General features: G+C 50.7%; 2 protein-coding genes across 2 annotated transcripts in view; both read right to left on the bottom strand.

Moving 5' to 3' along the window:
• Nucleotides 1–25041, bottom strand: part of LOC141059295 (oocyte zinc finger protein XlCOF29-like) — a 29791-nt gene extending 4750 nt beyond the window's left edge. Inside the window, exons 1-7 of the mRNA XM_073555625.1 lie at nt 23842–25041; nt 22846–22995; nt 22541–22720; nt 22335–22458; nt 22158–22255; nt 21869–21959; nt 6254–6320 (exon numbers count right to left, since the gene is read on the bottom strand). Of these exons, the coding sequence (XP_073411726.1) occupies nt 6254–6320; nt 21869–21959; nt 22158–22255; nt 22335–22458; nt 22541–22720; nt 22846–22923 (638 nt within the window). The 5' untranslated portion in view covers nt 22924–22995; nt 23842–25041. The remainder of the gene's footprint in view (nt 1–6253; nt 6321–21868; nt 21960–22157; nt 22256–22334; nt 22459–22540; nt 22721–22845; nt 22996–23841) is intronic.
• The window catches only part of LOC141059296 (uncharacterized), a 103510-nt gene that overhangs the window by 8807 nt on the left and 67422 nt on the right, over nt 1–27281 (bottom strand). The window lies entirely within an intron of this gene.

Genomic DNA, 27281 nt, shown 5'->3' with positions numbered 1-27281 from the left:
CAGACACACTGGGACAGGGGCAGACGGGAGCCATTGAAACCGGGGGGGTAACTGTCATGGTATCTGGAATTTTGGTCTGACAAGCGAAGGGTTTATGGTTAGAGCCTCTCTTTGACCTCAGGGAGGGTATTGATGGCCACAGGCGAGCAACCTTCCCTGTCGTTTATACTTCATACATGAGTGTGTCCGACCCTGTCTTTGCTAAGTGCCTCTCGCCTGTTCCCGTGTCTATGGTGTGTATGGTCTGGTCTGGTTTTGTCTCTTGGCTTTCTGATTTGGTACCGTCCTGCTCGACCCATGTTCTGAAGTTTGGCTTCCCTCGATTACCCTCTCGTTTTCTGATTTTGTACCGTGCAGCCCGACCCGTGCCTGACTTCCTGCTTGCCTGACCATTCTTGTTCTGCCTGATTCTGTACCGCATTGCTCCTCCTGTGTATGACTTCTGGATTGCCTGACCATCGCTAATGTATAAACCCCTGGCTCTCTGAGCCCCCTGCCTGTCACCTCAGCGTTCCTGCGATAAGCTCCGCCCCCGCTGACGTCACAGGTCACGTGGTGCTAGGTCCTGCAGCCTCTGAATGCTTCTATCAGCGCTCCGCCCCTTTCACAGGTCCTGCGACCTCCCAAACTGTGTTCGTACACAGGCCCCTCTGACAGCCCTGCGGTCTGAGTTGCTTCGCTGACGCCGGGACCGCTGACCGGTCACGCTACCCTCCTGCAGATAAGGGTAAGCGTGATATTAACTGTACACCATTTGGAGCGGTCATGAAGGAAACTGCTCTGTATGATTTATGGAGGATTTCCCATCCTGGAGTGTATAAGTGTAGGGAAGCTGACTGACCTATGGACTTGTCTGCAGTAGGAAGGAGAATGCAAGATGTACCGTAAATGTACTTGACGTGGACAGAGGAAGCCCGGTGGTACCAGACGGACGGACTCGGACAGGTGAAGCGCTGTGATGGTAGGCCTAGGGCAGCCACAGTGATAGAATCGCAAAGTACGTCAATTTGAGGAAAGAGGAGGTGGTGAAAGGTACCCGGGCCTGTGTGTTCGGAAGCTGTCGTGCTGCTGTGGTCGTCGGGAGGACGACCAATAAAGACCTGTTGAACGTACATTGGTTTCTGTATCCAGTCTGTTCGTGGCGCAAAGGGACCACTCCCCATTCGGCGCACGTACCTACATAAGTATTCCTGCTTCTCGTCTTCCTTTGCATCTTTGTTGAGGATTGACCTGGCGTTGGGCACCACTCAGATGTTGGGCCTTGTTGGGGAAGTAACATACGTGGTTAGAATATTGGATCATTCCCCCATGAGTGTGACACTTGAGGGAGTGGGATCTGCGCCTGCTAGGAGACGCATGTGGAGGTTGAACCAGTTCTGGCTACAACTTATTGACCTGGACAGACATATAGAGGGCAATATTAGAGAATATTTTAAAACTAATGCTGGGACGGCATCGGTTTTGGTGGTCTGGGAAGCTATGAAGGCTTATTTTAGAGGACTTTGCATTAAAGAGATATGCCGGATAAGGGCAGAAACTGGCAGGAAGGACCAGATGCTGATTAGAGAATTGGAGGAGGCACAGGGGAGGTTGAAGGAGGCGCAGAATAGAGTGGGTCATATGGCAATGAAAGCGGCGGAACGCAAGAGAATGTTTCAAAATATTAAATACTATGAGGAGGGGTCAGGGCGGGCCATGTCCTTTGTAGGATAGTGGCGGCCCAGAGAGATTCCACACATATAGCTGTTCTGAGGGGAAAGGATGGGTGTGAACATACTGGTAGCTGTGAAGGAGGAGGGGTCCCCGCTGTGTGCCCGGGCCGGAACCAAGGGGACTGTCTCCAAGGTTCCTAGGGGACTTGTTTCCGGGGGACAGTATTAGGAGACGGACCCCAGAAAGGTTGGGGGAGGAGCTAATATAAAAAGGGGTGAGGACGCCAGCAGACGGCAGACGATGGAGCAGGAGAGAATGAGCAAGGAAGTTAGAGGGCGCCAGAGAGCCAAAGCCAGAGCCAGAGAGGAGAGCTGCGACTGCAGAGACTGAAGGGAGACTCACCTCGGACAGAAGGGAGACGGCACCGCAACATCCAGCAGAGGAATACCAACCGCCCGTCCGCGCTCCCCACAGCCGCCACCATCAGATTCCAGCCCGCGGCTGTGGCCTGTCCGCTACTGCCCGCGGCCGTCGCGGCTCCCCTCCAGCCCGCGGTTCGCCGTCCCCCGCCACCATCTTACTTCAGCCTGCGGCTGCTACCGTCTTACATCAGCCCGCGGTTGCCGCCATCTCACTCCAGCCCGCGGCTGCGGCCTACCCGCTGCCGCCCACGGCCCCCGCAGCTCGGCTTCGGCCTGCGGCCAATCTGCCGTCTCCCTCGGCAGCCGCTACCTCTTCCCACCTCGAGGCTGCGGCCTCCATTGTCCGGTCCCTGGGCAACGCCACGCCACCCCTGCCGGGAGCCGCCACGCGGGGGGACTCTCCAGGGGCCTGCTGCGCCTCCACTTCACCTGGGCATAGAAACGCCCAAAGTCTCCACCAGATCCTCGTCGACTGGACCCAGCGGCTGAAACGCCGAAGCATCATCGAACAGCACCCTGCCGGACGTCAGAGAGGATAATTGACACGTTATAGTTAACATTTAGGAACCGTAGTCAGCCATACTGTGGCCCTATAGTGACCGGTCTTTGCCGGGTTAGTTGTGTTTGTATTACCAATCTACTCTTGTTTCGATCCCTGTGAGGATAACTGCTGTTAGCTTGTTTGGTTGCTCGAGATTATATATATATATATATATATATATGCGCTATGTAACACCTTAAAATTCATCCCATCTCCTGCCTCGTCACTGCATCCCGTGTACCTGTGATTAATACAGCGGGGCAGTGTTGGAGGTGATGACGGAGTATTATTCAGATCTTTATAAATCAAAGGTGTGGCCGACAGAGGAGATGGATAGTTATTTGGCAGAGCTGCAGCTTCCCAGACTCACGGCAACTGACCGGAGGCTTCTTGAGGGCCCATTTAATTTGGAGGAACTTGATGCCGCACTGACCTCTATGCCTAATGATAAGGCCCCAGGGTGGACAGGATCCCAGGAGAGGTATGCAAAAAATATAAAGAGACGCTTCTTCCTGCTTTGCTGGAGATGTACGGTGCCGGTGTGGTGGAGGGGGAGTTGCCACGGTCCATGCGAGAGGCAATAATTGTCCTGCCGAAACAGGGTAAGGATCCGGCAGATCCAACCTCTTATCGTCCAATTTCGTTGTTGAAGACAGATGTTCAAATTTTGGCTAAGATGCTGGTTAACAGCTTAAATAAGGTGATAGTTACAATAATACATAGGGATCAATCCGGGTTTATGCCCAATAGTTCTACGGCACACAACCTCAGGTGATTATTTCTTAATATGCAGGCAAAGGCGGATAATGTGGGTCGGAGGATAGTGGTGTCTCTGGATGCTGCAAAGGCGTTTGATAGTGTGGAGTGGAAGTATTTGTGGGCGGTCTTGAGGGTTATGGGTTTTGGCGAGAAATTCATAAGTTGGGTGCAACTGTTATACGCACCTCCGAGAGCTAGGGTACGGGTGAATGGCCTTCTGTCTGGGGATTTTCCCTTGTATAGGGGAACGCGGCAGGGGTGCCCTTTATCTCATCTGCTGTTTGTGATTGCTATAGAGCCTCTGGTGACGCCGATACGAGAGGATAGGGGTATAAAGGGATATAGATATGGAAGGCACGAAGAGAAGATAGCCCTGTATACGGACGATGTATTGTTATTTCTGGAAGATGCACAGGAGTCTTTGAGGGTGGCTATGCATAGTATTACTAAATTTGGGGCTCGTTCGGGCTATCAACTGGGATAAGTCTGTGTTGCTACCCTTGGACGTGATGGCTCCCCGACCGTGAATCCTGTGATTCCCCTACAGGTTGGTTCTGAGTTCAAATATTTGGGTATTGTAGTTTTGGCTAAGATAGAGGATTATGTGTGGCTCAACCTGACTCCTTTGCTTGGAAAATTTCAGCAGAAGATTGTGGCTTGGAAGAAACTATTTTTGTCGGTGGCAGGTAGAGTCAATCTGATCAAAATGATACTTATGCCTCAGCTCTTCTATATACTGCATAATGCTCCAGTGTGGTTGGCACAGAGAAAATTCTATAGAATTCTCTGTTTAGTAATTTAATTTGTAAGGGTGGACGGGGCACGCATCAAATTAGAACATCTGCAGAGATCTAAGGATGAGGGTGGTTTGGCGGTCCCTAACCCTGGGATATATTATATAGCGTCTCAATGTCAGCACATGATGAGCTGGGGAGAATCTAGCCAAAATACATAATCTGGAATAGTCACTGAATTTATAGTGGGGAAGGGTCCATTGTTAGCTAGTTTGCAAGTGGGTAGACAGACTGAACCCAGAAAAATTTCCAACCATAGTTATGATGGGGAAAATTTGGCAGAAAATTAAACAGTGGAGGGGGATGACATAATTTACTCGATATGGATCAATTTGGTTTGACCCTAGAATGACAGAGCTCATGAGATTGTGGGGGTTTGGTCAGTGGAGGCATATTGGCATTTGGTTCGTGTCTCAGTTGTTCGATGGTGGTGTTATTAAGACGTTTGAAATGCTCAGGAATGAGTATCCTCTGAGCCAGAAGCTGTTTTTCCAGTATCTGCAGCTGAGACATGCCCTAAATAAACTGAACGAGGTGTCACGTGTGGTTCTGCAGTCAGATAGTTGTTGAATCTCATAGGACCTCGGAGAGATACGAGGGGGTTCATTACCTTGATGTATAGGGGCCTGTTGGACACTTTTTTACTGAAACACCCATTAACGGTGAGGGGAAATGGATAGGTGATTTGGGTCCTTTATCGAAGTCTCAGTGGGAGTCCATATTACAATATATTCCCAAGGTTTCTCTGAGTGAGGCTAGAAGGGTGTCACAGCTATATTTAGTCTATAGAGCATATAGGACCCCGCTATGGATGATGAAGGCAGGATTGAGAAGAGACTCAAAATGTCCAAGGTATTCTGAGGAAGGAGCCAGCCTTCTACACATGATGTGGTCGTGTTCTCGTCTTCAGCCCTTTTGGGTGAAAGTGATCAATCTGATTCAAGAAGTGACGGGGTAAATGCTGTGCGAGACCCGCTGACTTGCCTTTTGGGTTGCATGGAAGATGTTGCCATGAATGAATGTGGGAAATTGGCCATTACAAGATTGCTTTATGCCGCTAGGAAGCTTATTGCGATGCATTGGTTAGATAAGAAACCACCAACGAGAAAAGTTTGGGAATAAAATAAACTTTATTGTCCTGATGGAAAGAAATATATATGTCAAGAGAGGTCAACATACACAATTTGAAAGTGTGTGGGGTGGATGGATGGAGTGTCTGGGTGTGGCGTCTGCTGGAGCTATTGCAGACAAGGATGGTAGCCGGTTAATTGCATCAGTAGGAATCGTACTTGTGTGGCTGTGTTTAAAATTATCAAGAGGTGATGTATTAGCTTGACAATGAAGGATATGGGAATGGGTTTGGGGGGGGGGGGGGGGGGGTTGGATATTGGGTAAAGGGGCTAGTTCATGTTAAAGGAAAATGTATTAATCTGCTTTGTTATTTTGGTATATGTCTGGAGTTGTCAGACTGTACTACATTTTGTATATATGCCTTAATAAAAAGTACTTGATTTGAAAAAAAGAGATGAGAATATTTTAATGTTTGGTTCGGATTACGATTGCCAAATTTACAATATTCACCATTTTATTCATCCTATATTTGCTAAACATAACCGAAAGCCATTCAAGTCAATGGTAGACAAAAACAAACGCATGCACAACACCTTTTAACGGCCCCATAAGCTGCCAAAACACATCAAATGAGGGGCAGACACCAGGAAAGCGGCCTCAATTCACCCACAGTACAAATTGTAGCATGGAACTGCAGCAATCAGCCATGCATTTACAGCTTTCAATTGAATGTCAAAGTAAGAAGAGGTGGGTGAGGGATCGGTGTAGGCCTACTGTGCTGACAGTCCTGATACCACATACAATAGTTCAACCTGCTTTCATGCTCAGCCACTCAGGTGGCTCAAATATCAGTTTTGTAGACTACCATTGTCAGAAAAATCTAAGGATGGTAGTATCACTGGTAGGCGACTCCAATGAAGTGGAGGTCTGACGGTCACTAAAGCCTACTGCTACATGCAACACGCATGACCCAACCAGGAGTCTACACATTTACAAAAATCGTAGTTACTTACCGATAACGGTATTTCTCTGATCCCATGACGGCACCACGAGAGGGATCCGCTCTCAGGGACAGGAAACCTGCAGATGAAAAAGGCGGTACCTCTCTCCCACATCAGTTGGTTTACAGAGCATTACACAGAACTTTCAGCTGCAATTCAAATGGTTCTAAAAAAAATCCAAAAATTAATCAAATTAAGCTTAATAGAGGCACCGTGTGGCTAAGTACTAACGCTAAATAACTCCCTCTAATGTGCACACCTGTGTGTGAAAGGGAGGGGATGTACGGGTGCTGTCATGGGATCAGAGAAATACCGTTATCGGTAAGTAACTACGATTTTCTCTTTCCCAACATGACGGCACCACGGAGAGAATTACAAAGATTGTACATCTAGAGAGGGGCCACCGCCTCCAGAACCCTTTTCCCAAAGGTGAGATCTGAAGAGGAGGTCAAGTCTAGACGGTAATGTTTGAAAAATGTAGAGGGGGAAGACCAAGTGGCAGCTCTACATATCTGGTCTATTGAAGTGCCGGCTTTCTCCACCCAGAATGATGCCACTGCCCTGGTTGAGTGGGCCCTTACGTCCTCCGGGATGGCCGCCCCGCAGGAGGAGTAGGATAGGGTGATGGCCTCTCTTATCCATCTCGCCAGTGTGGCCTTCGATGCTTTTTGACCCTTCCGAGGACCCTGAAAACAGACAAACAGAGCCCTATCCTTCCTAAACTCCCTCGTGGTTGTCAAGTATTGGACCAGGCACCTTCTTACATCTAAAGTGTGTAATACCTCTTCTGTTTTGTTCTTGGGATTGGGACAGAAGGAGGGTAGGGAGATTTCCTGGGTCCTATGAAACTGTGACGATACCTTGGGGAGATATGGTGGGTCGATTCTAGGAATTACCCTATCATCCAGTACTTGCGTGAAGGGTGAGTGGGCAGACAAAGCTTGCATATCACTAATGCGGCGGGCAGAAGTTAAAGGGGTTGTCCAGGCTTTTCACATAATCTCAGTACATACTGCCATAATTCTGCAGCCCAGATAAGAAATTTACTTTCTGTCACTAGTTTGCATGGTTTTCTAGATATTCTGAACAGAACGTCCAAGGGGGGGGGGGGTGTTATGGCGTTGAAATGAGAACTAGTCGTAACCTCCTACTCTACTCCAAACATGCCCTCTATAGCAACAACCCCACCCTCCATAGCTACAGGCCCTCCCTGTCCACATGAAGAAGCCTCTTATGAATGGGTCACCGAGGAGAAAAAACAACACCAGCTAAGTCTCAGAAAACCAGAGAGGTTGGTAACTATGCAGATTGCAGATCCCTGATACTAACCACAACAACTAGCAGCAGTCGTGGAGCGTACCTACGATGAATCTAGACGCCTCGTCACAACCGGAGAGCTAAATAAGCCTAAAGCAGGAAAAGGGAAAAACTAACTGCCCCAGAGCAGACGCCAAAGAAAAGACAGCCCCCACACATGTATTGACGGTGAAAAAAGATGATAACACAAACACAGGCAGGAAAATAGGCTGAGCAAACGATGGGGCCAAACTAACTAGAAAGGACAGGAAAGGAAAGACACTGTCTGAAATCTGCCAAAAACCCTACCAAAATAATGTCCAACACTTGTGATAGCAAAATTAACCCTGAAGTCACTAGACAAGGGACAAAAAAGGCAAATTGGAAAATACAGATACGGGGCTGGCTGACCACACAAAAAACTGAATAGACCAACAAAGGCAAGTGTAAACATTAGCAGAAAAAACTTAGCTTTGAGAAGACTGGAACAGAGCTGAAGTCCAAGACCTGAGAAGCAGACTGAATCACCAGCACCAGGATAGGGCGTCGGCTGTCTTATATCCAGTCTGATACTCCAGAGATCCAATCGTTATACTCGTCATCAGGTGGCAGATCACTACCTACTGTCACCACCAGAGGGAGAACGGAAGGAGAACTCTCAACTGGTGGACCAGAGAATGAACTCACAACAGAAGCCCTCATCACACAGTAACAAATCCTCCCCCTCTAGCAGTCTCACTGCAGAGAGCAGACCACCCAGCTGCTCTTCCCCCCCAGACACACGCTGAACAGTGTTCTATGGAAAGTGAACCTAGTGAGGAGGAGGGAAAATCGTCCTGTATTCTGGGACAGGCTGCTCCCATCAGTATTTGTGTCACAGTGCTCACACATACACTGCACCAAATCTGCTGCTGTGTGAAGACATCAGTGACACAGAGCTGTCTCATTTATACAGCAGATGCTTTGTCACACAACAGATTACATCAGTGACTGCCATCCCCTGTGCAGATTAGAAGCTGCAGACCCCCATCACACAGTCTGTTCTCACTGCTGCCAGCAGCCTGGGACAGTGAGGGAAGGAATTACTGATAATGAGTTATGTATTGTAATCATGGAGTGGCCCAGAATACAGGACGATTTTCCCTCTTCATTAGTTTCACTTTCCATAGAACAGTGTTCAGCATGTGTCTGGGGGAGGAGCAGCTGCTCTCTGCAATGAGGCTGCTAGAGGGGGAGGATTTGTTACTGTGTGATGAGGGCTTCTTCATGTGGATGGGGAGGGCCTGTAGCTATGGAGGGTGGGGTTGTTGCTATAGAGGGCATGTTTGGAGTAGAGTAGTAGGTTACGACTAGTTCTCATTTCAATGCCTTAACACCCCCCCCTTGGACGTTCTGTTCAGAATATCTAGAACACCGTGCAAACTAGTGACAAAGTAAATTACTTATTGTCATAATTCTGCAGCCCAGATATGTACTGAGATTATGTGAAAAGCCCGGATAGCCCCTTTAAGGCTACGAGGAGGGAGGTCTTAAGGGACAATATTTTTAAGGGAACCTCCGCTAGGGGTTCGAAGGGAGATTTGGTTAGTGCGTTTAGCACTAGGTTTAGATCCAGGGGGGGGGAGGGGTGGGATGGTTCGACCTGGATCTACTTGAGGATCTAATGAATCTCATAACCCATCTTTTATTGACTAGGTCATGGCTATACAAAGCTCCCAAGGCCGCCACCTGTACTTTTAAAGGTGCTGGTAGCTAACCCCTTTTCCAACCCCCTCTGTAGGAATTCCAGAATTTTGTCTATTGGGATTTCTCCCGTTGGGTCGGGGCCTGACACTGACATGAATTTTTTCCACACTTTGCCATACGCTTTAGTGATCACTGGCTTTCTGCTTTGTAGTAGCGTGGATATCAAGTTTGACGAGAAGCCCCTGTTGCTTAGGAGTTCCCTCTCAAAAGCCAAGCTGTCATGTGTAAGTTTTTTTTATGTGGGGGTGATACACTGGTCCCTAGGATAGCAGGTCTGGAGTTTCTGGTAAAACCCAGGGATCTGTTACAGACATTTTTCTCAGCCAGGGGAACCATATTCTCCATGGCCAGAAGGGCGCTATTACCACTACCATCACCTTGTCCCCCATATTTTCCTCAGTACTAAGGGGATAAGAGATACTGGAGGGAAAGCGTAGGCCAGATGATAATCCCAGGGTATCATGAAAGCATCCAGAGCTACTGGGCCCCCCCGGGGATCGATTGAGCAGAAGGTTTCCAACTTCCGGTTCTGACTGTTCGCAAATAAGTCTATTTCTGGCCGGCCCCAGAGTTTCACAACTTGGTTGAAGACTGAGTGGCTTAGTTCCCACTCCCCCTGTTTTATACATGTCCTGCTTAAGAAGTCCGCTGTTCGATTTTCCTAACCTTTTATGTGAAGGGCTGTCAGGGATTCTAGATTGCGCTCTGCTAGGTGGAAGATGGACTTTGCCATCTCCATCAGCGCTCGAGATCTGGTGCCCCCCTGGTGGTTTAGATATGCTACCACTACCTGGTTGTCTGAGAAGACCCTTGTGTGATGGGAGCGAAGTGAATCTAGAAAATGAATGAGAGCTAGTTTTACTGCCAGCAACTCCTTCATATTTGAGGAAGCTGACTCTCTTCCCTGGGTCCAGGGCCCTTGCGCCACCTAGTTGCCTAGATGTGCACCCCACCCCAAGGGGCTTGCGTCCGTAGTTAGGATCTTTGTCGCAGGCAACGCCCAAGGAACCCCCTTGGTTAGGTTGTCTGGATCTGTGCACCACGTTAAGGAATGTATTGTCTCTGGTGAGATACCTAATTGCTTGTCTAAATTTCCGTGTAGGGAAACGTCTGCACCTAATATTTCCCACTGTATGTCTCGAGTATGGCTCGGTGCCCACTGTACTGCTGGCATGCAGACTGTCATTGACCCCAATAGAGACATTGCTTTTCTCAGGGTAGTGACTGGGGAAGCTATCATTTGTGACACCATCTTTGCCATTTTTTGAACCTTTGTCTGCGGAAGATAACATTTCTGTTCGGTTGAGTCCAGTATTATCCCCAAGAACTCCTGCACCTGACTTGGTACAAGTCTGGATTTGGGCAAATTCAGTATCCATCCTAGACTCAGTAGAGATCTCATGACCATGTCCAATTGTTGTTTGCAGTGGTGAAAGGTGACGCCTATTATTAAGAGATCGTCCAGGTATGGGACCAGGATGTTTTGCTCTCTTATGTGGGCCATTACCTGTGACATTACCTATGTAAATACTCTTGGAGCAATAGCTAGCCTGAAGGGGAGGGCTCTGAACTGATGTTTTACCTGGATTGTCACCACCACCCTGAGGTATTTCCTGTGGTCTCTGTAAATAGGCACATGGTAATATGCGTCTCTTAAGTCTAATACGGTCATGAAGCAAGATGGGGGGGGGAGGGAGTATTTTTATACAAGATTTTATTATCTCCATTTTGAAGCGCTGAATTTCCAGGAACTTGTTCAGCCTTTTTAGATGTATGATCGCCCTGTATGATCCGTCTGGCTTCCTGCGAAGGAAGAGAGGGGAGTAGAAGCCTTTGCCCCTGTCTTGGAAGGGGACTTCTTGTAATACGTTTTTCTCTCTTAGATTCGTTATTTCTTGTTGTAGAACCAGCTGCTCGTGTGATGTCCTTTGGGGCGTTATCACAAAAGAGTTGTTTGGGTGGGTAATGAATTTTAGCCTCAGACCTTCCTTTATTATGTTTAGTATCCATGATCTCGCGGATATTTTTTCACAGGCCTGGAGAAAGTAGGTAATCTTCCCTCGGCCCGGGGAGTACCTTCATTGTGGCTTCTTATTGTCGGGGGGGGGGGGGTGTTAAACAAAAAGCCTTTATTTTTGTTCCTTCTATCCTCCCATCCTTCTTTGTTCCCTTTTTGGGGGCTTCCGTCGCATAAACCTTCTGTTCCGAAAAGGCTGTTTGTATGACTGGCTAGGGAACCCTGGAAAGGATTTTTTCCTTGTCCCCTGCCTTGTCCAAGATGTCGTCTAGCGTTGGGCCAAATAAGAATTCCCCCTCGCATGGGATTGCGTACAATATGGTTTTTGTTTGCAAATCTCCAGGCCAGCATTTCAGCCATAAGGTGCATCTTGCGGCATTCGAGAAGGCCGCTGTCCTGGCTGCCAGCCTGGTCGAGTCTACTGACGCATCCACCAGGAAAGCTGCTGCTCCCTTCATTACAGAAACTGATCTCTATTGTTTCTCTTGGGACTTTCCCCTTTATCTGAGAATCTAAGCGGTCCAGCCAGACCATCAGGGCATGTGCCGTACACGTGGCTGCTATGGCTGGCTTTAGCCCCCCTCCCAAGCATTTTTTAAAAACGTTTCTGCTTTTTTTATCCATTGGGTCCTTCAGGGTACCCATGTCTTCGAAGGGCAGGGCAAATTTTTTAGAAGCTTTTACGACCGCTACATCTAAATTAGGTGCTTTACTCCAGGCCGGGTCATCAAAGGGGTATTACCTCTTTGGTGTTAGGAGGACAATTTTTGTCTGGCTTTTTCCACTCTCGTTTGATTAGGGAGTGGATTTTCTCATTGATCGGAAAACCCTCCGGCTTTTTTTTTTGCTCTAGCCCTCTGAACATTAGATCTTGGGCTGTTTTCTTAGGGCGTTCGTCTACCAGCCCCATGGTTGTCCTCACAGCTTTTACCAGGGCGTCCGTCTCTTCAATGGGAAAGCAGCTGCGTTCCCCTTCTGAGGATGATGAAGAGGACTGGGAGGATGATGAATTACTTGAGTCGAATAGTTCACTTCCTGACTCACTAGCGCTGGACTCTGGGGGATCGAAGCCTGGACCTACGTTTTTTCTTTGAGGTTCTGACACCCTTAAGGGCGTCTTCGAACTGGGTTTTTATTAGTGTTTTGAGGTATAAAGCAAACCTTGGGGATTCCTCCTGTATTGTCTGCTCTATGCACGCCGCACAGAGCCTTTTCTCCCACGTAGGGGGTAACTCCTCCGTTCATATAGGACATACCATGTGTTTAGATTTGGTCATGCATTTATGCCCCTGAAAAAGAAAAAATTAATAATCGCACATTAGCGAGCGGGCATTCACAGAGATCACTCACCTGCCTCATGGAACGAGTGATACTGTCTCGGGCGTAGGGATTATCTCCACTGCTGAATCCACTTCTGGCTGTGCCGCCATGGTGGACCTTTGGCTGCACCGCGATCCCGCATGACCACTGCTGCTGCGCTGCTGGGAAGAGTCGCGCTGGTGCTGTTCCTGCGTTTGCTGTGGTCCCTGCTTCAGGGACCGCCACCGTGTCTCCTTCTCCGTCTGCGGTTTCCCGCTCATGGTGACTGCTTCTTTTTCCTTCAGCGGGGCTTTAAACATGTGTCATGTCCGCCATGTCTGTCATGCCGCAAGATGCCTGGAGCAGTGTGCACGCGTGCCTTACCTCATGGCTGCACGCTGTTGCTGGGTAACCATCCATCTCTGTCTGACTCTGCAATCCGCTGTATTCCTGGAACCCCTGATCATGTGACCTTTCCTATGTTCCAGCCCTGCTCTGGTTCTGCAATCCGCTGAATTCCTGGAACCCCTGATCATGTGACCTTTCCTATGTTCCAGCCCTGCTCTGGTTCTGCAATCCGCTGTATTCCTGGAACCCCTGATCATGTGACTTTCTCTATGGTTCTACCCAGGCTGTTCTAGCAATGCTCTCTATGATCCTGGAGGATCTGAACCCAAAGTCCCTCCCTGGTCCTGACCCGGAAGTACTGGAGCTATGGTGCTATATCAGACCGCCCCTCCCTATGGTCAGGGCCTGAGTATTGTGTTGCTTCCCTGCATGGCTGCTTGGTCTGCTGGGTCGCTTCCTGTATTCTGTGCCCCTGCACTCTGCCCTGTCGAGCGTCTCTGCACACGCTCCGTGCTTGTACTCCGTCTCTTGTCCCGTGCCTTGTATTATGTTTGTCCGTTGTGCCATGTTTCGTTCTTGTCCTGCTTGGACTTGTTGTCCTTTCGTTGTTCTCTGCCTTGCCTGTTTCTGCCATGTCTTACCTTCGCTATGCTCTGCCTTGTGTTCCTTCCTATGTTCTCGGTCTTTGCTTGCTCTGCCTCGCTCTCTTCCTATGGTGCTCTGTAGTGCCTCCTGGCACACACACCATTCCTCCTCTCTTACCTTTTGTGCTCTCTGGCACATTTCTATGTCTAGTCCCATGGCTCTGCCTTGGCCCGGTTCTGGGCTTCGGCCCACGATCCGCTGCTAGCTCTGTTCTCTCTCTGACCTGACTGTGTTTCTGCCTATGCTCCTCTCCCTGCCTTGCCTTGTTTCTTGCTTTGCCTCGTCTTGTTGCTTCGTGTGCTCTTTGCATGCGCCTAGCCTTCCTAGCCTCCTGTTTGTACCTCAGCCGTGCCCGCTCTAGCCATGCCCGCTTGCTTGTGCCTCAGCCGTGCTCATTGGTCAGTGACAGCTGTGTCGCCTTCTATGCCCCAGCCGGGTTCGCTGGAGTCTTACCCGCCTGATTGTGCTGCAGCCCGTCCAGCTAGCCAGTGCCTCTCTAAAGCACGAACAGGCCCTCGCCTGCCCCGTGGCATACCTCCCCGTGCTTCTGTGGAAGTACGCGCAGGTCTTGCCATGTACCCTGTCGTGCCCTATCGAACATACAGGTCCTTGCCTGTACACTGTCCCTAGATATGGCAGATGGCTAGCACTCGACTAGTGTAATGAATAAACGGTGCTAGTGAAAGGGAGCCTCTGCGCCATCCCCCACTGCGCCACCAATGTTTTTTTGCCATACCAACAGGATCTCTGCTCCTCTAGCACCTGGACTATTGGCTATATTGGATAATCCGCATTTTTTTTTTTTTAAATATTGCCTGGCAGTGATAAACTATCAACCGGTGACTACCAAAACTCTACTTTAAAAGGGCGACTATGTGATAAAGGCCGTTGTTAGGCCGAAACGTCAGCTGTCGCTTCATCACCGTCAATTAAATAATAAAAAGCTCACTTTAGCATAATTTACGTGTGCAGTGTACTCTGTCCCTGGCGTGCCCTCTGCACGCGCAGGCCTCCGTCCTTGTACCTGTCCCTGGCGTGTCCTTCTACACGCGCAGGCCTCCGTCCTTGTACCTGTCCCTGGCGAGTCCCTCTACACGCGCAGGCCTCCGTCCTTGTACCTGTCCCTGGCGAGTCCCTCTACACGCGCAGGCCTCCGTCCTTGTACCTGTCCCTGGCGTGTCCCTCTACACGCGCAGGCCTCCGTCCTTGTACCTGTCCCTGGCGTGTCCCTCTACACGCGCAGGCCTCCGTCCTTGTACCTGTCCCTGGCGTGTCCCTCTACACGCGCAGGCCTCCGTCCTTGTACCTGTCCCTGGCGTGTCCCTCTACACGCGCAGGCCTCCGTCCTTGTACCTGTCCCTGGCGTGTCCCTCTACACGCGCAGGCCTCCGTCCTTGTACCTGTCCCTGGTGTGTCCCTCTACACGCGCAGGCCTCCGTCCTTGTACCTGTCCCTGGCGTGTCCCTCTACATGCGCAGGCCTCCGTCCTTGTACCTGTCCCTGGCGTGCCCACGGCACGCGCAGGCTTCCGTCCTTGTACCTGTCCCTGGCGTGCCCACGGCACGCGCAGGCTTCCGTCCTTGTACCTGTCCCTGGCGTGTCTCCTAGCACGCATCCTGCCTCGTATCCTGGTTTGTCTGCCGGATTCCCGAAGCCAGCCGACCGCTGCCAGAGGGTTCTCACTAGGTCAGCTCGCCCTAGGTGGGTGGGGTCCACTCTAAGGAGAAAAATGACTCAGCGTAAGCTGACGCTCGTCAATACATGATCTCCTCTTTTTTTTTTTTTTTTTTTGAATTTGCTGCCGCCCTCTTCCCAGGGATCCCTGCGCCCCGCCGGAAGTGGCCGCCGGCACATGTGCACCGCGAGATTACCCAGCGGTGCACCATGCCTCCCTTCAAGGGAGCTGTGATCGCGCGCGCCCGCCCTACCGGTGTCCTGCGTGTGTCCGGCGCCGGTATCCTGCGCCCTCCTCTCAGTGCGCCCTGTCGCTCGCAGCTTCCGGTGGCCACCCCCGCTCCGAGCTGCAGAGACCTGCATGCCTCGCGGCTCCCGGTGGCCGCCGCTCCGAGGTCTGGCAGGCTCTGACTTGCGGCTCCCGGTGACCGCCTCCACAGGCTGCCTCGTCCGGCGCTCGGCGGGGCTCTCCTATAGTGACCGCCGCCACTATACTGCAGGAGGCAGCCCCTTTTTTTTTTTTTCTTCTGGGGTCGGCAGACTTCTCCTGATCTTCACTGCCTCTCCCCACTCACCCTCAAGGCCCGTCGACCCCGGTGGTGGTGCTTCAGTGGAAGCCCGTCCAAGGCCTCGACCCAGCCGAGACAGGGAGCCCCGCTGCCCATTACCGGACTGGATCGGTCCCTGGAATCCCGCGTCGACTGCAGGTACGTGCTGTAGGTTCCTCGTCAGGGACAGGAAACCAACTGATGTGGGAGAGAGGTACCGCCTTTTTCAATCGGTAGGTTTCCTGTCCCTGAGGGTGGATCCCTCTTCGTGGTGCCGTCACGGGGGGGAAAGAGAAAATTAGTGGCAGACACCAATAAAGAGGCAACAATTGCAATAGAGTAGAACTGTCATGGTCACGTGCAGCCGGATACACCGCCTCCAGCAGGCGAATTTCGGTAATACACGCAAGCCTGGATACACCGCCTCCAGGAGGGCGAATTTCAGGATAAAGGGGAAAACCAGGGAAACAATTACAATGGTGGCCCTGCGATAGGGAACGGGGACGTGGAGACCTCCTGCACTCCCCCGAGTCAGTGTCTCTACACTCCTAACGATCCCTAGGCCGGTTCCGCACCAGGCGCCGATCAGGATACCTAATATCACTAGTTCGCCCTGCACCTAGCCCTTTCTAGTGCAGTGGACGGTGCGGAAACTAATCCCACCACTGTACTAAAACACACACAAGGAAAAGTGTCAAACAGAGAAACACCACTTAGCTTTGCTCTGTTGCTAACGCTCCCAGCAACAGAGTCCACCACCTGTGCATCTTTTCCTCCGACCGGGTCCAACACCTGAGTGCAGCTCCAAAGCAACAACGTCCCGCACCCGAGTGCAGCCTTGGAGCACCAGAGTCCAGCACCTGAGTGCAGCTTTTCACCATAGCTGCCACTCCGCCAAGCTATGCAGGCACTCCTCACTGACACCATAGCTGCCACTCCAGGACTCTGACCGGGCTGCCCGGGACTCTCCTCCAGCTCCTTCCTTCCCCAAGGCTTGGTTGACACTGAGCAAAATCACCAACAGTGAGTGAGCACAACTGACACACACCTTTATTGATCAATCACACCTGTTTCATAATAACGTGCACTAAACCAAAGTAACCAGTGTGCAATGACCCTAATGGCCACCGGGGGCAAAACAAACTCCGAGCACACAGCTCAAGGAAAAAAAAAAAAAGGTTACTTGTGCATTTATCTGTCAAATCCAACCTGGATCATGACAAGAACTAGTATAGCGAAAACCAACACCTCTTCCACTACAGCCAACCGAGCAGATGTACGCTGCAACGGGCAAGGTGGTGGAAGCACTGTGCGGTATCCCTCTGAAAGCCTGGAGGGGCCTAACTAGGTGGCTTACCAAATCCAAACTCACATAAGTGGCAACAGGCGAAAACGCAGACCCAAGAACGTACAAAGAGGTGGCACCAGGTGCTACTCCATGGCTGACCTACAAAAGGTGGCAATTGACCCCCTACAGCGGGTAGTCTGCTACGGCCCGAAGGAGGGATGAAGAATGCAGGCAGGCACTGTAGAAACACTGGAAACACGGGTGCAGATGGGACCGGCTGAGGAACAGAAAAGCACTGGCAGGTGCGGGCCAGAGCAGCTTATAGACATAAGAGCACAAACAGGTACGAGCAGATGGGCACAGGCAGGTACGAGCAGACGGGACAAGCAGATGGGCAGACCTAGGAAACCTGACAACTAGCAAGCATGCATGGCAAACTAACTACATAGCTCAGGCACATCCATATTGCAGGAAAAGCCTTAAATAGAAGGTGTCATCCAGCTATAGGCTGGGAATACCTTAGGTTGATGCGGGAGGGAATGAGCACCCTAAGCATAGTGCCCAGTTCTACAACTGAACCTTGGTGGTCACTAACACATAGGAGGCGAGATGAGGAGGTGGTGTGTGAGTGGTAGACACTGAATGTCCTGTTAGGTATGAGGAGATCCAACAAAGGTCCATGTCTATAAAGTCAACAGATCACAAAGTCTGTAGTAAGAGGGAATGGTCCACTGTGTCAAAGACAGATGTTAGGTCCGGGAGAAGGAGCACAAACTCATGTAGTTTTCATTTGGTGTTAGTAGGTCTTTGTGACTTTATTCAGGGCAGTTTTAGTGGAATGGTGCGGTCTAAAGCCAGATGGTAAGCGGTCAAAGAGGGAGCAAGAGGAGAGGTGGAAGGACAGTTCAAAATGGACGTGTTGTTCCAGTAGTTTGGCGTCATAGGGGATAATTGATATAGGCGACAGCTAGACACAGAGGATGGGTTAAGGGTGGGCTTTTTGGTTATGTTTGTGATCAAGGTATGTTTCAATAAGGAGGAAAGACACCAGTTGTTAGTGACAGGTTGAAAAGGGGGGTTAGGCTTGAGATGAAGACTGTGGTAAGGTTTGGAAGAATGAGTTGGGACATAATTGTGGTGAGACCAAGTCTTCAGCTGAGATGAGAGTGAGGGGGAGCTGGTGGGCGGAGGAGAGAATTTAAAGTGCTGAATAGCTGTTTAGAGTTGTGAGACAGGTATGATATGAGGGGTGAGAAGTCAGTTTGCTTTGCTGCAGTAAGCATTTGTGAAGCATTTTTACAACTTCAATTACTGGATGGGCTACTCCATTCCCTTTCTTTGGCAGCAGTACAGTAATATGCTTTGTAGATGAGGGCCAGAAAGAACTTGTGCTCTAATAGATGGCACGTGCTGCATCAAGTGGTCTCTGCTCCTCTTCCTCCACCTTAACATCACACACACAGTACAGTCCTCAGAGGTGGCACCCCAAATACCCTTGTTTTCTCCCACGTCACAACTCTACAACCGCCCAACTGACTGTTGGGAACCACAGATGGCCGAGTCTGCAGATCTGTTCACACATTGTATGCCATCGGCATCGGAAGTGTCCTCCAAAGATTCACAGTCAAGAGGAAGAAATCATCTTGTCACGCCGCCTGTCACGCCGCTCTCACCTGGGGACGGAACCTCGGTCCCGACGACACCTCTTCCGGAGCCGCGGCCGTTCCGGGGGTCCCGTCGGGTGAGTACGCACACCACTTGTACTTAGTTCCATGTTTGCACCATGTTCTTTGTGCGCATGTGTGGCGCCCGTGGGTTCAGTCGCCACAGAGGTGCTGCACCTCCTCCTGAGGTGTAGTATCCCACTCCCCAGGTAAGATGGTAACACCTTGCCAGCCTCCAGCACCTGCATCCCACACAAACACAGTAGTGTAGCAGAGCAACCTTCATGGCTCCCTGCTTGGAACACGAAGCGTGCTGGGAGGTGGGTGGAGCTTAGACTGCACAAGAGAGCAGGAGAATATTAGGAAAAGGCCCGTCTGTGAGAGGAGATCCCCAGAGAGGGATGCAGTGAAGGAAGTGCTGCAGCAGACTCCTGTGACCTGGAGCTGCTGGCACAGGAAAGAGCCATAGAGAGCCTGATTCTTCAGAAGGAAGATAGTTCTCTTCTCCTTACGTTCCGTACTAAACTAAGGACTAGGGTCAGAGCAGAACCCTTCCTGACGTTTGAAGCGCATGGCCGGACTCCGGTCCCCGAGACTGTGAAACTAATGTTCCAGCAGCAGACACCGGAGGAATAGGAGCTGTGACCACTCTATTCCCACAAAAGACTCAAAGACACGGTGGCAACCTATGTGTGAGCCGGGACATGATGGATGGAGTCCCCGAAGCAGGCTACAGTCACTTGTCATGTGAGTAAAGTTCCAATGAACATCTGAGAGGAGGAACTTGGGTTTAACACACAACTACAAGTACTTCAGTACAAGCGCTAGAAAGGAGACGTTCAGAACAGGCACATGAAAAGGAGAGCTGGAAAGGTTAATTCAATCTGCCTGGGAGTTGGCTGAGCCCCTGATCTGGAGACCGCAGCATTGAAGCGAGCACCTGTCTGTGCCAAGAACATGAGTAAAAGAACTGGAACTGCATTCATCTGTCTCATTGCCTTCTTCCTGCGCCAATCCACTCAGCACTGCTACATCTATGTGCCTAACACTGCACCATCTACTTCTCCTCACTCTCTCCTCATTTGCCAACCTCATCTACTCTGCCCTAGGACTAACAGCCCTACCTGTGGAGGGCTACAACATCATTGCTGCACCACACCATCTGTCCCAGAGAAGCAACCCTGCAGCGCTGGTCAACCTGACCAGAAACCACAGGTGGCGTCACGAATCATCTCAACAACTTTATCCCCATCAATCTACTCCTTTTACATTGACCGCCTGAGGCCACGGACCGGGTCATTGCCACTGTGACATCTCCCATTGTAATCAACAAGCCCGGCACAGAGTACCCCATGGCCTCTGGGGGCGAGTCACATGCGCACTCTTCTCAGATCTGCCTCCGGGCCTGTCCTCTCTATGGTATTGGAGGACTTGACCCGGAAGTCCTAGTGATCATGCGCTATATCAGGCTACCTCTTCCTATGGGAGGTGCCTGATTATTGTTGTGCTTCCTGGCTTGGTGTTTGTCCTTGCCTGGCTGTGCGCTGGTTTCAGGACCTCTGCCTTGTGCTCTGGTACATGCTCGGTTCCTGTATTTTGACCTGTGCTTTGTTGTGCCTCCGGGAACATGCTCTGTTCCTGTATTCTGACTTGTGCTCTGTTGTGCCTCCTGGCACATGCTCCGTTCCTGTATTGACTTGTGCTCTGTTGTGCCTCCTGGCACATGCTCTTTTCCTGTACTCTGTTGTGCCTCCTGGCACACCTTCTGCCTAGCCTTGCACTCTGACACACTTCTCTGCGCACGTTCTGTCTAACTCTGTACTCTGACGTGCTCCTTTGCACGCGCCCTGCTTTGCTCACACCCGGGCGTGCTTGTCGGTGTATGCCATAAGTGCTCTCGTGTACTTGCCTTGCCCTATCCTGTATCTAGCGCACTCCCGTATACACGCCTTGTGTTCTCCAGTACTCTCCGTGCCTCGCCCTGTACCCAATGTGTCGCTGTGTCCACACTTTGCACGTTCTTGCAGACACTGTTATGAATGAGTCACCGAAGGAGGAAAAAACAAAAATACAAGCTAAGTCCAGAAAACCGGAGAGGTTGGTAGCTATCGGATTGCAGACCCCTGATCCTATTCACCACAACTATTAGTAGCCGTGGGGGGTTCCTACGGTGCCCTAGACCCCTCGTCACAGCCGGAGAACTACATAAGCCTAAAGAAAGAAAGGGGAAATCTAAACTGCCCCAGAGCAGACCCCAAAGCAATAGACAGACCCCAACATGTATTGTCGGTGAAAAGCAGATGAAAACACAAACACAGACAGAAAGACAGGTTGAGCAAACGATGGGGCCCAACTAACTAAATAGGAAAGGACAGAAAAGATGCTGGCTGCAATCTGCAAAAAACCCTACCAAAAATGTCCCAACCGTCTGATAGGGAAAAAGGCCCTGAAGTCGCTAGACTTAAAAATCACTATATCAGTACTCAGGTATATTCTGAAAACAGAGCAAAGAGATAAACTGATCCGAGACAAAAATGGAGCTCAGCCCGTCCCAACAAAGGCAGGCTGAACACAAAACACGAAGCAAACAGACAAAATCTCATGGAAAAATAAGAGAGCAAAAACTTAGCTTTCAGTAGACAGGACTAACTGGTTGCAAGAGCTCAGAGCAGAAAGGATCACCAGCACCCCTGTAGGGCGTCGGCTGCCTTATATCCACTCAGTGATTCCGGGTGTCCAATCAGGCTCCACCTGTTCAGATGACAGGTTCTTCTCAACCCAATCAATTTCACTACCTCTCTTCACCAGCATCAACGGTGAAGGGGAAAATGAACTCACAACAAGACACACTCACTTGTGTCTCCTGTGAGCCGGCCACCTGGTGCCAGCAGTCATGGCACCTTACCCCCTTGGGCTTGCCCCTGACACTCCCTGTATAGGGGGTGGTCCTCACTAGGTCAGCTCACCCTAGGAGGGTTAGTGCCACGACCCAGAGGGTCGACTCCAGGAGTTGTCGCATATCTGCACTGATACCCAAATTTTTCTCAGTTTTATCCAAAGCTGGACGTTTTCCGAAAAAATGTGTTCATCTTTACTACTCACCTGGGTAGTCATATGTAGGAATCTCCTCTTTACACCGCTCCTCACTCCTCACATATGTCTCTGTAGAATTAATATGGGTCAGATCTTCACCCTGAAACAAATATTGTAAAAGTCACGTACAGATGGAGATGTCACATCTATGATCAGCTCTAATCCTGCCATCTCCACAGTTCTCATTACACAAGTACAAAACATATAATACTGGTGGATAAAACAAGACTGAGCACAAGACCTTCACAGCCGTCTACACATCACAGGGGAGATCTCATGACACCTTCTCTCCATCTACCTGATGATCCAGAGGAGCACTAGGATCTTCTTGTTTACAGTCCTGTGGAAGAAGAGGACGGGGACATCTCTCTGGTGTTGTCCTCTTACTGGATAGATCTGGAGGAAACACATACAGGGACTGAATTCATTCTTTACATACAGATAATTATAGGCCGTGTGTATTTAATCCTATTACCTGGTGATGTGAGGGGCTGGGGAACCTCCATCATGACGTCCTTGTACAAATTTTTGTGTCCTTCTAAATACTCCCACTCCTCCATGGAGAAAAAGACAGCGACATCCTGACACCTTATAGGAACCTGACACATACAATGATACAGTCATCCCCTGATACCTTCATAGCGTTACTGTATAATGTCCCAGCCTTCCCACCAGTGTCACCTCTCCAGTCAGCAGCTCAATCATCTTGTAGGCGAGTTCTAGGATCTTCTCATCATTGATGTCCTCATGTATCAGGGGGTGAGGTGGAGGCCCCGTGATTGGGCTCAGGGGTCTTCCGCATCCCTCAGACACAGGGTCCTGACAGCGCTCACTAGAGGTCTTCTTCACCACTGTGTAATCCTGGTTATGGGGAGACACATTAATAAATCTCACTACAGACATTCCCAGAGTCCTCACCTCTCCAGTTCTGTCTGTTATTCCCATAGATAAGAATGATGTAATGTGACGTCATCAGGATCTCTCACCTCTCCAGTAAGCCGGAAGAGGATCTCTAGGGTGAGGTGTAATATCCTCTCCACCATCTTGTCTCTGTCCATATCCATCTTTGATGGGTAAATCAGGAAAATTCTCCTATGTAGAAGATCTTCGCTGAAAGGATCTGATATTGTAGAGACCTGAATGAGAAGAAGATGAGCCGATGTAACATCATAAAAATCCTGTGTAATAATACAATGACTGGAGATAATAAGGGAAACATATGAGGAGATTTATTATTTTACAGTATGTAGTCTAAAGACAGGCTGAATCAAGGAATTTGGAAACATCTGAACAAAAGGATGAACGTCATCAAAATGACCTAGGCAGGCTGACCTGAGCTCGGAAGTGTTTCACTACGACCCAATTCAGGACTATAGGTCACATCGGAAAGTCATAATAGGCAAAATGGATGTAATATGAGAACATTGTCAAACAAAGAAGTTGAACTGTAAATCGCCTGGTATGTGGTGGTCAGTGGTAAAGTCAGTTTGTCACCTTTATCTCTACCTCCTGAACCACTTTTTTCATACATGTTGGGAACAACTCATGAGTCTAAGCATTTACTACAAATTATTAGGTGATATAATTCATCTTTCCAGGTGACATCCTCTGGTACGAGAACTGGACTTGAAGAAGGATTTATGGCAACTTTTAGGCTATGTGCACACATGCAGAATTTCGGTGGAAATTTCCACGGCAATTCCGCAACTCCATGCCACGGGAAATACGCACGAAATGCGCATGCGCAATTCCCGTGAAAAACTAGCGTTTTGCAAGCGTAATTAGCATGCAGAATGCTAGTGTTTTCCAAGCGATCGGTAGTATCGCTTGGAAAACTGATTGACAGGTTGGTCACACTTGTCAAACATAGTGTTTGTCTAGTGTGACCAACTTTTTACTATGAGGCTGCCTATGCAGCATCAATAGTAAAAAGATATAATGTTAAAAATATTAAAAAACATAAAAAACCGTGTTATTCTTACCTTCCGGCGTCGCCCGCAGCGTCCCAAGGCCTCAGCGATGCTCCCGGCAAGTCCCGTTCCCAGCGATGCCTGACGCTGGCAATAAGCCCTGCATCGGGAAGGACAGGATGTGCGCTAGTCAATCCCCACTACCGCTAAAGACAGCTATGATATACAATACAAGGGGAAACTTAGCTTGTGTAGAGTCAGAGAAACACCGTTGTCCTTCAAACTTCAAAGAGGACGCTAGCTGCCTGCTGCAGCTCCAAGCCTCAACAGGGAAGTGCAAATAGAAAATATCACCCACACTTGCCAGGAGCAAGTAAATCAACACTCAGGTCCAGGTGTGGCCATTAGCACCGGGGGGGGAGGTGGCCACTTGTCTGCAAAGCAAACTACTGAGACCTTCTGCAGATGGATGCAGTGCAAAGATCTGCTGCCTCCGACAAATCCATGACAGTCTCGCTCCTATTGGCTGAGGATGTCTTCAGATGTGCAGGTGCTGCCCATTTAATAGGCAGGGAGCGCGCGTCTGGAGCAGACTCCCAGGAGACTGGCGTCACACAACCGACTATAAATCATCTCAGCGTCCATCTAGAAAATGGACAAGTTTATTTCACTACCAGCAATGCAGAGGAAAGAGCGGCTCCACCACCTGACACTACATAACTTTAGATGGAGGCGGACGGCTCGATCAGCACTAGGATCGCCCTGAATCTAGCGCTCCTGGAAACTCCCGTCTGTAAGATCACCGAGGGCTCAGGGAAAGAAAAAGGGTATGTACACACGTTTTTCCCCGTGGAATCTGCAGAATCCACAGGTAAAATGACCTGTGTTTTACCTGCGGATTTACTGCGGAATTACCGAGAATTTTGTGCGGATTTTGCCTGCGGATTCCTATAATGAAATGGGTGTAAAAACGCTGCGGAATCCACACAAAGAATTGACATGCTGCGGAAAATAAACTGCTGCGTTTCCGAGCGAAATTATCCGCAGCATGTGCACAGCGGTTATTCATTTCCATAGTACTGTACACCGCGCACAAATCTGCAAAGTATCCGCAGGGCCAAATCCCACTATGGATCTGCATACAAATCCACAACGTGTGCATATACCCTCCACCCGCAGAGCTGCACTCCACATAGAGAATGGAGCCTCCAGCACCGACCTCCACCCGCAGAGCCGCACTCCACATAGAGAATAATGGAGCCTCCAGCACCGACCTCCACCCGCAGAGCCGCACTCCACATAGAGAATAATGGAGCCTCCAGCACCGACCTCCACCCGCAGAGCCACACTCCACATAGAGAATAATGGAGCCTCCAGCACCGACCTCCACCCGCAGAGCCGCACTCCACATAGAGAATAATGGAGCCTCCAGCACCGACCTCCACCCGCAGAGCCGCACTCCACATAGAGAATAATGGAGCCTCCAGCACCGACCTCCACCCGCAGAGTCGCACTCCACATAGAGAATAATGGAGCCTCCAGCACCGACCTCCACCCGCAGAGCCGCACTCCACATAGAGAATAATGGAGCCTCCGGCACCGACCTCCACCCGCAGAGCCGCACTCCACATAGAGAATAATGGAGCCTCCGGCACCGACCTCCACCCGCAGAGCCGCACTCCACATAGAGAATAATGGAGCCTCCGGCACCGACCTCCACCCGCAGAGCCGTACTCCACATAGAGAATAATGGAGCGTCCGGCACCTACCTCCACCCGCAGAGCCGCACTCCACATAGAGAATAATGTAGCCTCCAGCACCGGCCTCCACCCGCAGAGCCGCACTCCACATAGAGAATAATGGTGCCTCCAGCACCGGCCTCCACCCGCAGAGCCACACTCCACATAGAGAATAATGGAGCCTCCAGCACCGACCTCCACCCGCAGAGCCGCACTCCACATAGAGAATAATGGAGCCTCCAGCTCCGACCTCCACCCGCAGAGCAGCACTCCACATAGAGAATAATGGAGCCTCCAGCACCGACCTCCACCCGCAGAGCCACACTCCACATAGAGAATAATGGAGACTCCAGCACCGACCTCCACCCGCAGAGCCGCACTCCACATAGAGAATAATGGAGCCTCCAGCACCGACCTCCACCCGCAGAGCCGCACTCCACATAGAGAATAATGGAGCCTCCGGCACCGACCTCCACCCGCAGAGCCGCACTCCACATAGAGAATAATGGAGCCTCCGGCACCGACCTCCACCCGCAGAGCCGCACTCCACATAGAGAATAATGGAGCCTCCGGCACCGACCTCCACCCGCAGAGCCGCACTCCACATAGAGAATAATGGAGCCTCCGGCACCGACCTCCACCCGCAGAGCCGCACTCCACATAGAGAATAATGAAGCCTCCAGCACCGACCTCCACCCGCAGAGCCACACTCCACATAGAGAATAATGGAGACTCCAGCACCGACCTCCACCCGCAGAGCCGCACTCCACATAGAGAATAATGGAGCCTCCAGCACCGACCTCCACCCGCAGAGCCACACTCTACATAGAGAATAATGGAGCATCCGGCACCGACCTCCACCCGCAGAGCCACACTCCACATAGAGAATAATGGAGCCTCCGGCACCGACCTCCACCCGCAGAGCCACACTCCACATAGAGAATAATGGGGCCTCCGGCACCTACCTCCACCCGCAGAGCCACACTCCACATAGAGAATAATGGAGCCTCCAGCACCGACCTCCACCCGCAGAGCCGCACTCCACATAGAGAATAATGGAGCCTCCAGCACCGACCTCAAACCGCAGAGCCACACTCCACATAGAGAATAATGGAGCCTCCAGCACCGACCTCCACCCGCAGAGCCACACTCCACATAGAGAATAATGGAGACTCCAGCACCGACCTCCACCCGCAGAGCCGCACTCCACATAGAGAATAATGGAGCCTCCGGCACCGACCTCCACCCGCAGAGCCGCACTCCACATAGAGAATAATGGAGCCTCCGGCACCGACCTCCACCCGCAGAGCCGCACTCCACATAGAGAATAATGGAGCCTCCGGCACCGACCTCCACCCGCAGAGCCGCACTCCACATAGAGAATAATGGAGCCTCCAGCACCGACCTCCACCCGCAGAGCCCCACTCCACATAGAGAATAATGGAGACTCCAGCACCGACCTCCACCCGCAGAGCCGCACTCCACATAGAGAATAATGGAGCCTCCAGCACCGACCTCCACCCGCAGAGCCACACTCTACATAGAGAATAATGGAGCCTCCGGCACCGACCTCCACCCGCAGAGCCACACTCCACATAGAGAATAATGGAGCCTCCGGCACCGACCTCCACCCGCAGAGCCACACTCCACATAGAGAATAATGGGGCCTCCGGCACCTACCTCCACCCGCAGAGCCACACTCCACATAGAGAATAATGGAGCCTCCAGCACCGACCTCCACCCGCAGAGCCGCACTCCACATAGAGAATAATG

This window comes from Dendrobates tinctorius, unplaced genomic scaffold (genome assembly GCF_039654945.1).
Source record: "Dendrobates tinctorius isolate UK_male_01 unplaced genomic scaffold, ASM3965494v1 ptg000226l, whole genome shotgun sequence".
NCBI lineage: Eukaryota > Metazoa > Chordata > Amphibia > Anura > Dendrobatidae > Dendrobates > Dendrobates tinctorius.
This window is presented reverse-complemented; position numbering and strand designations above follow the sequence as displayed.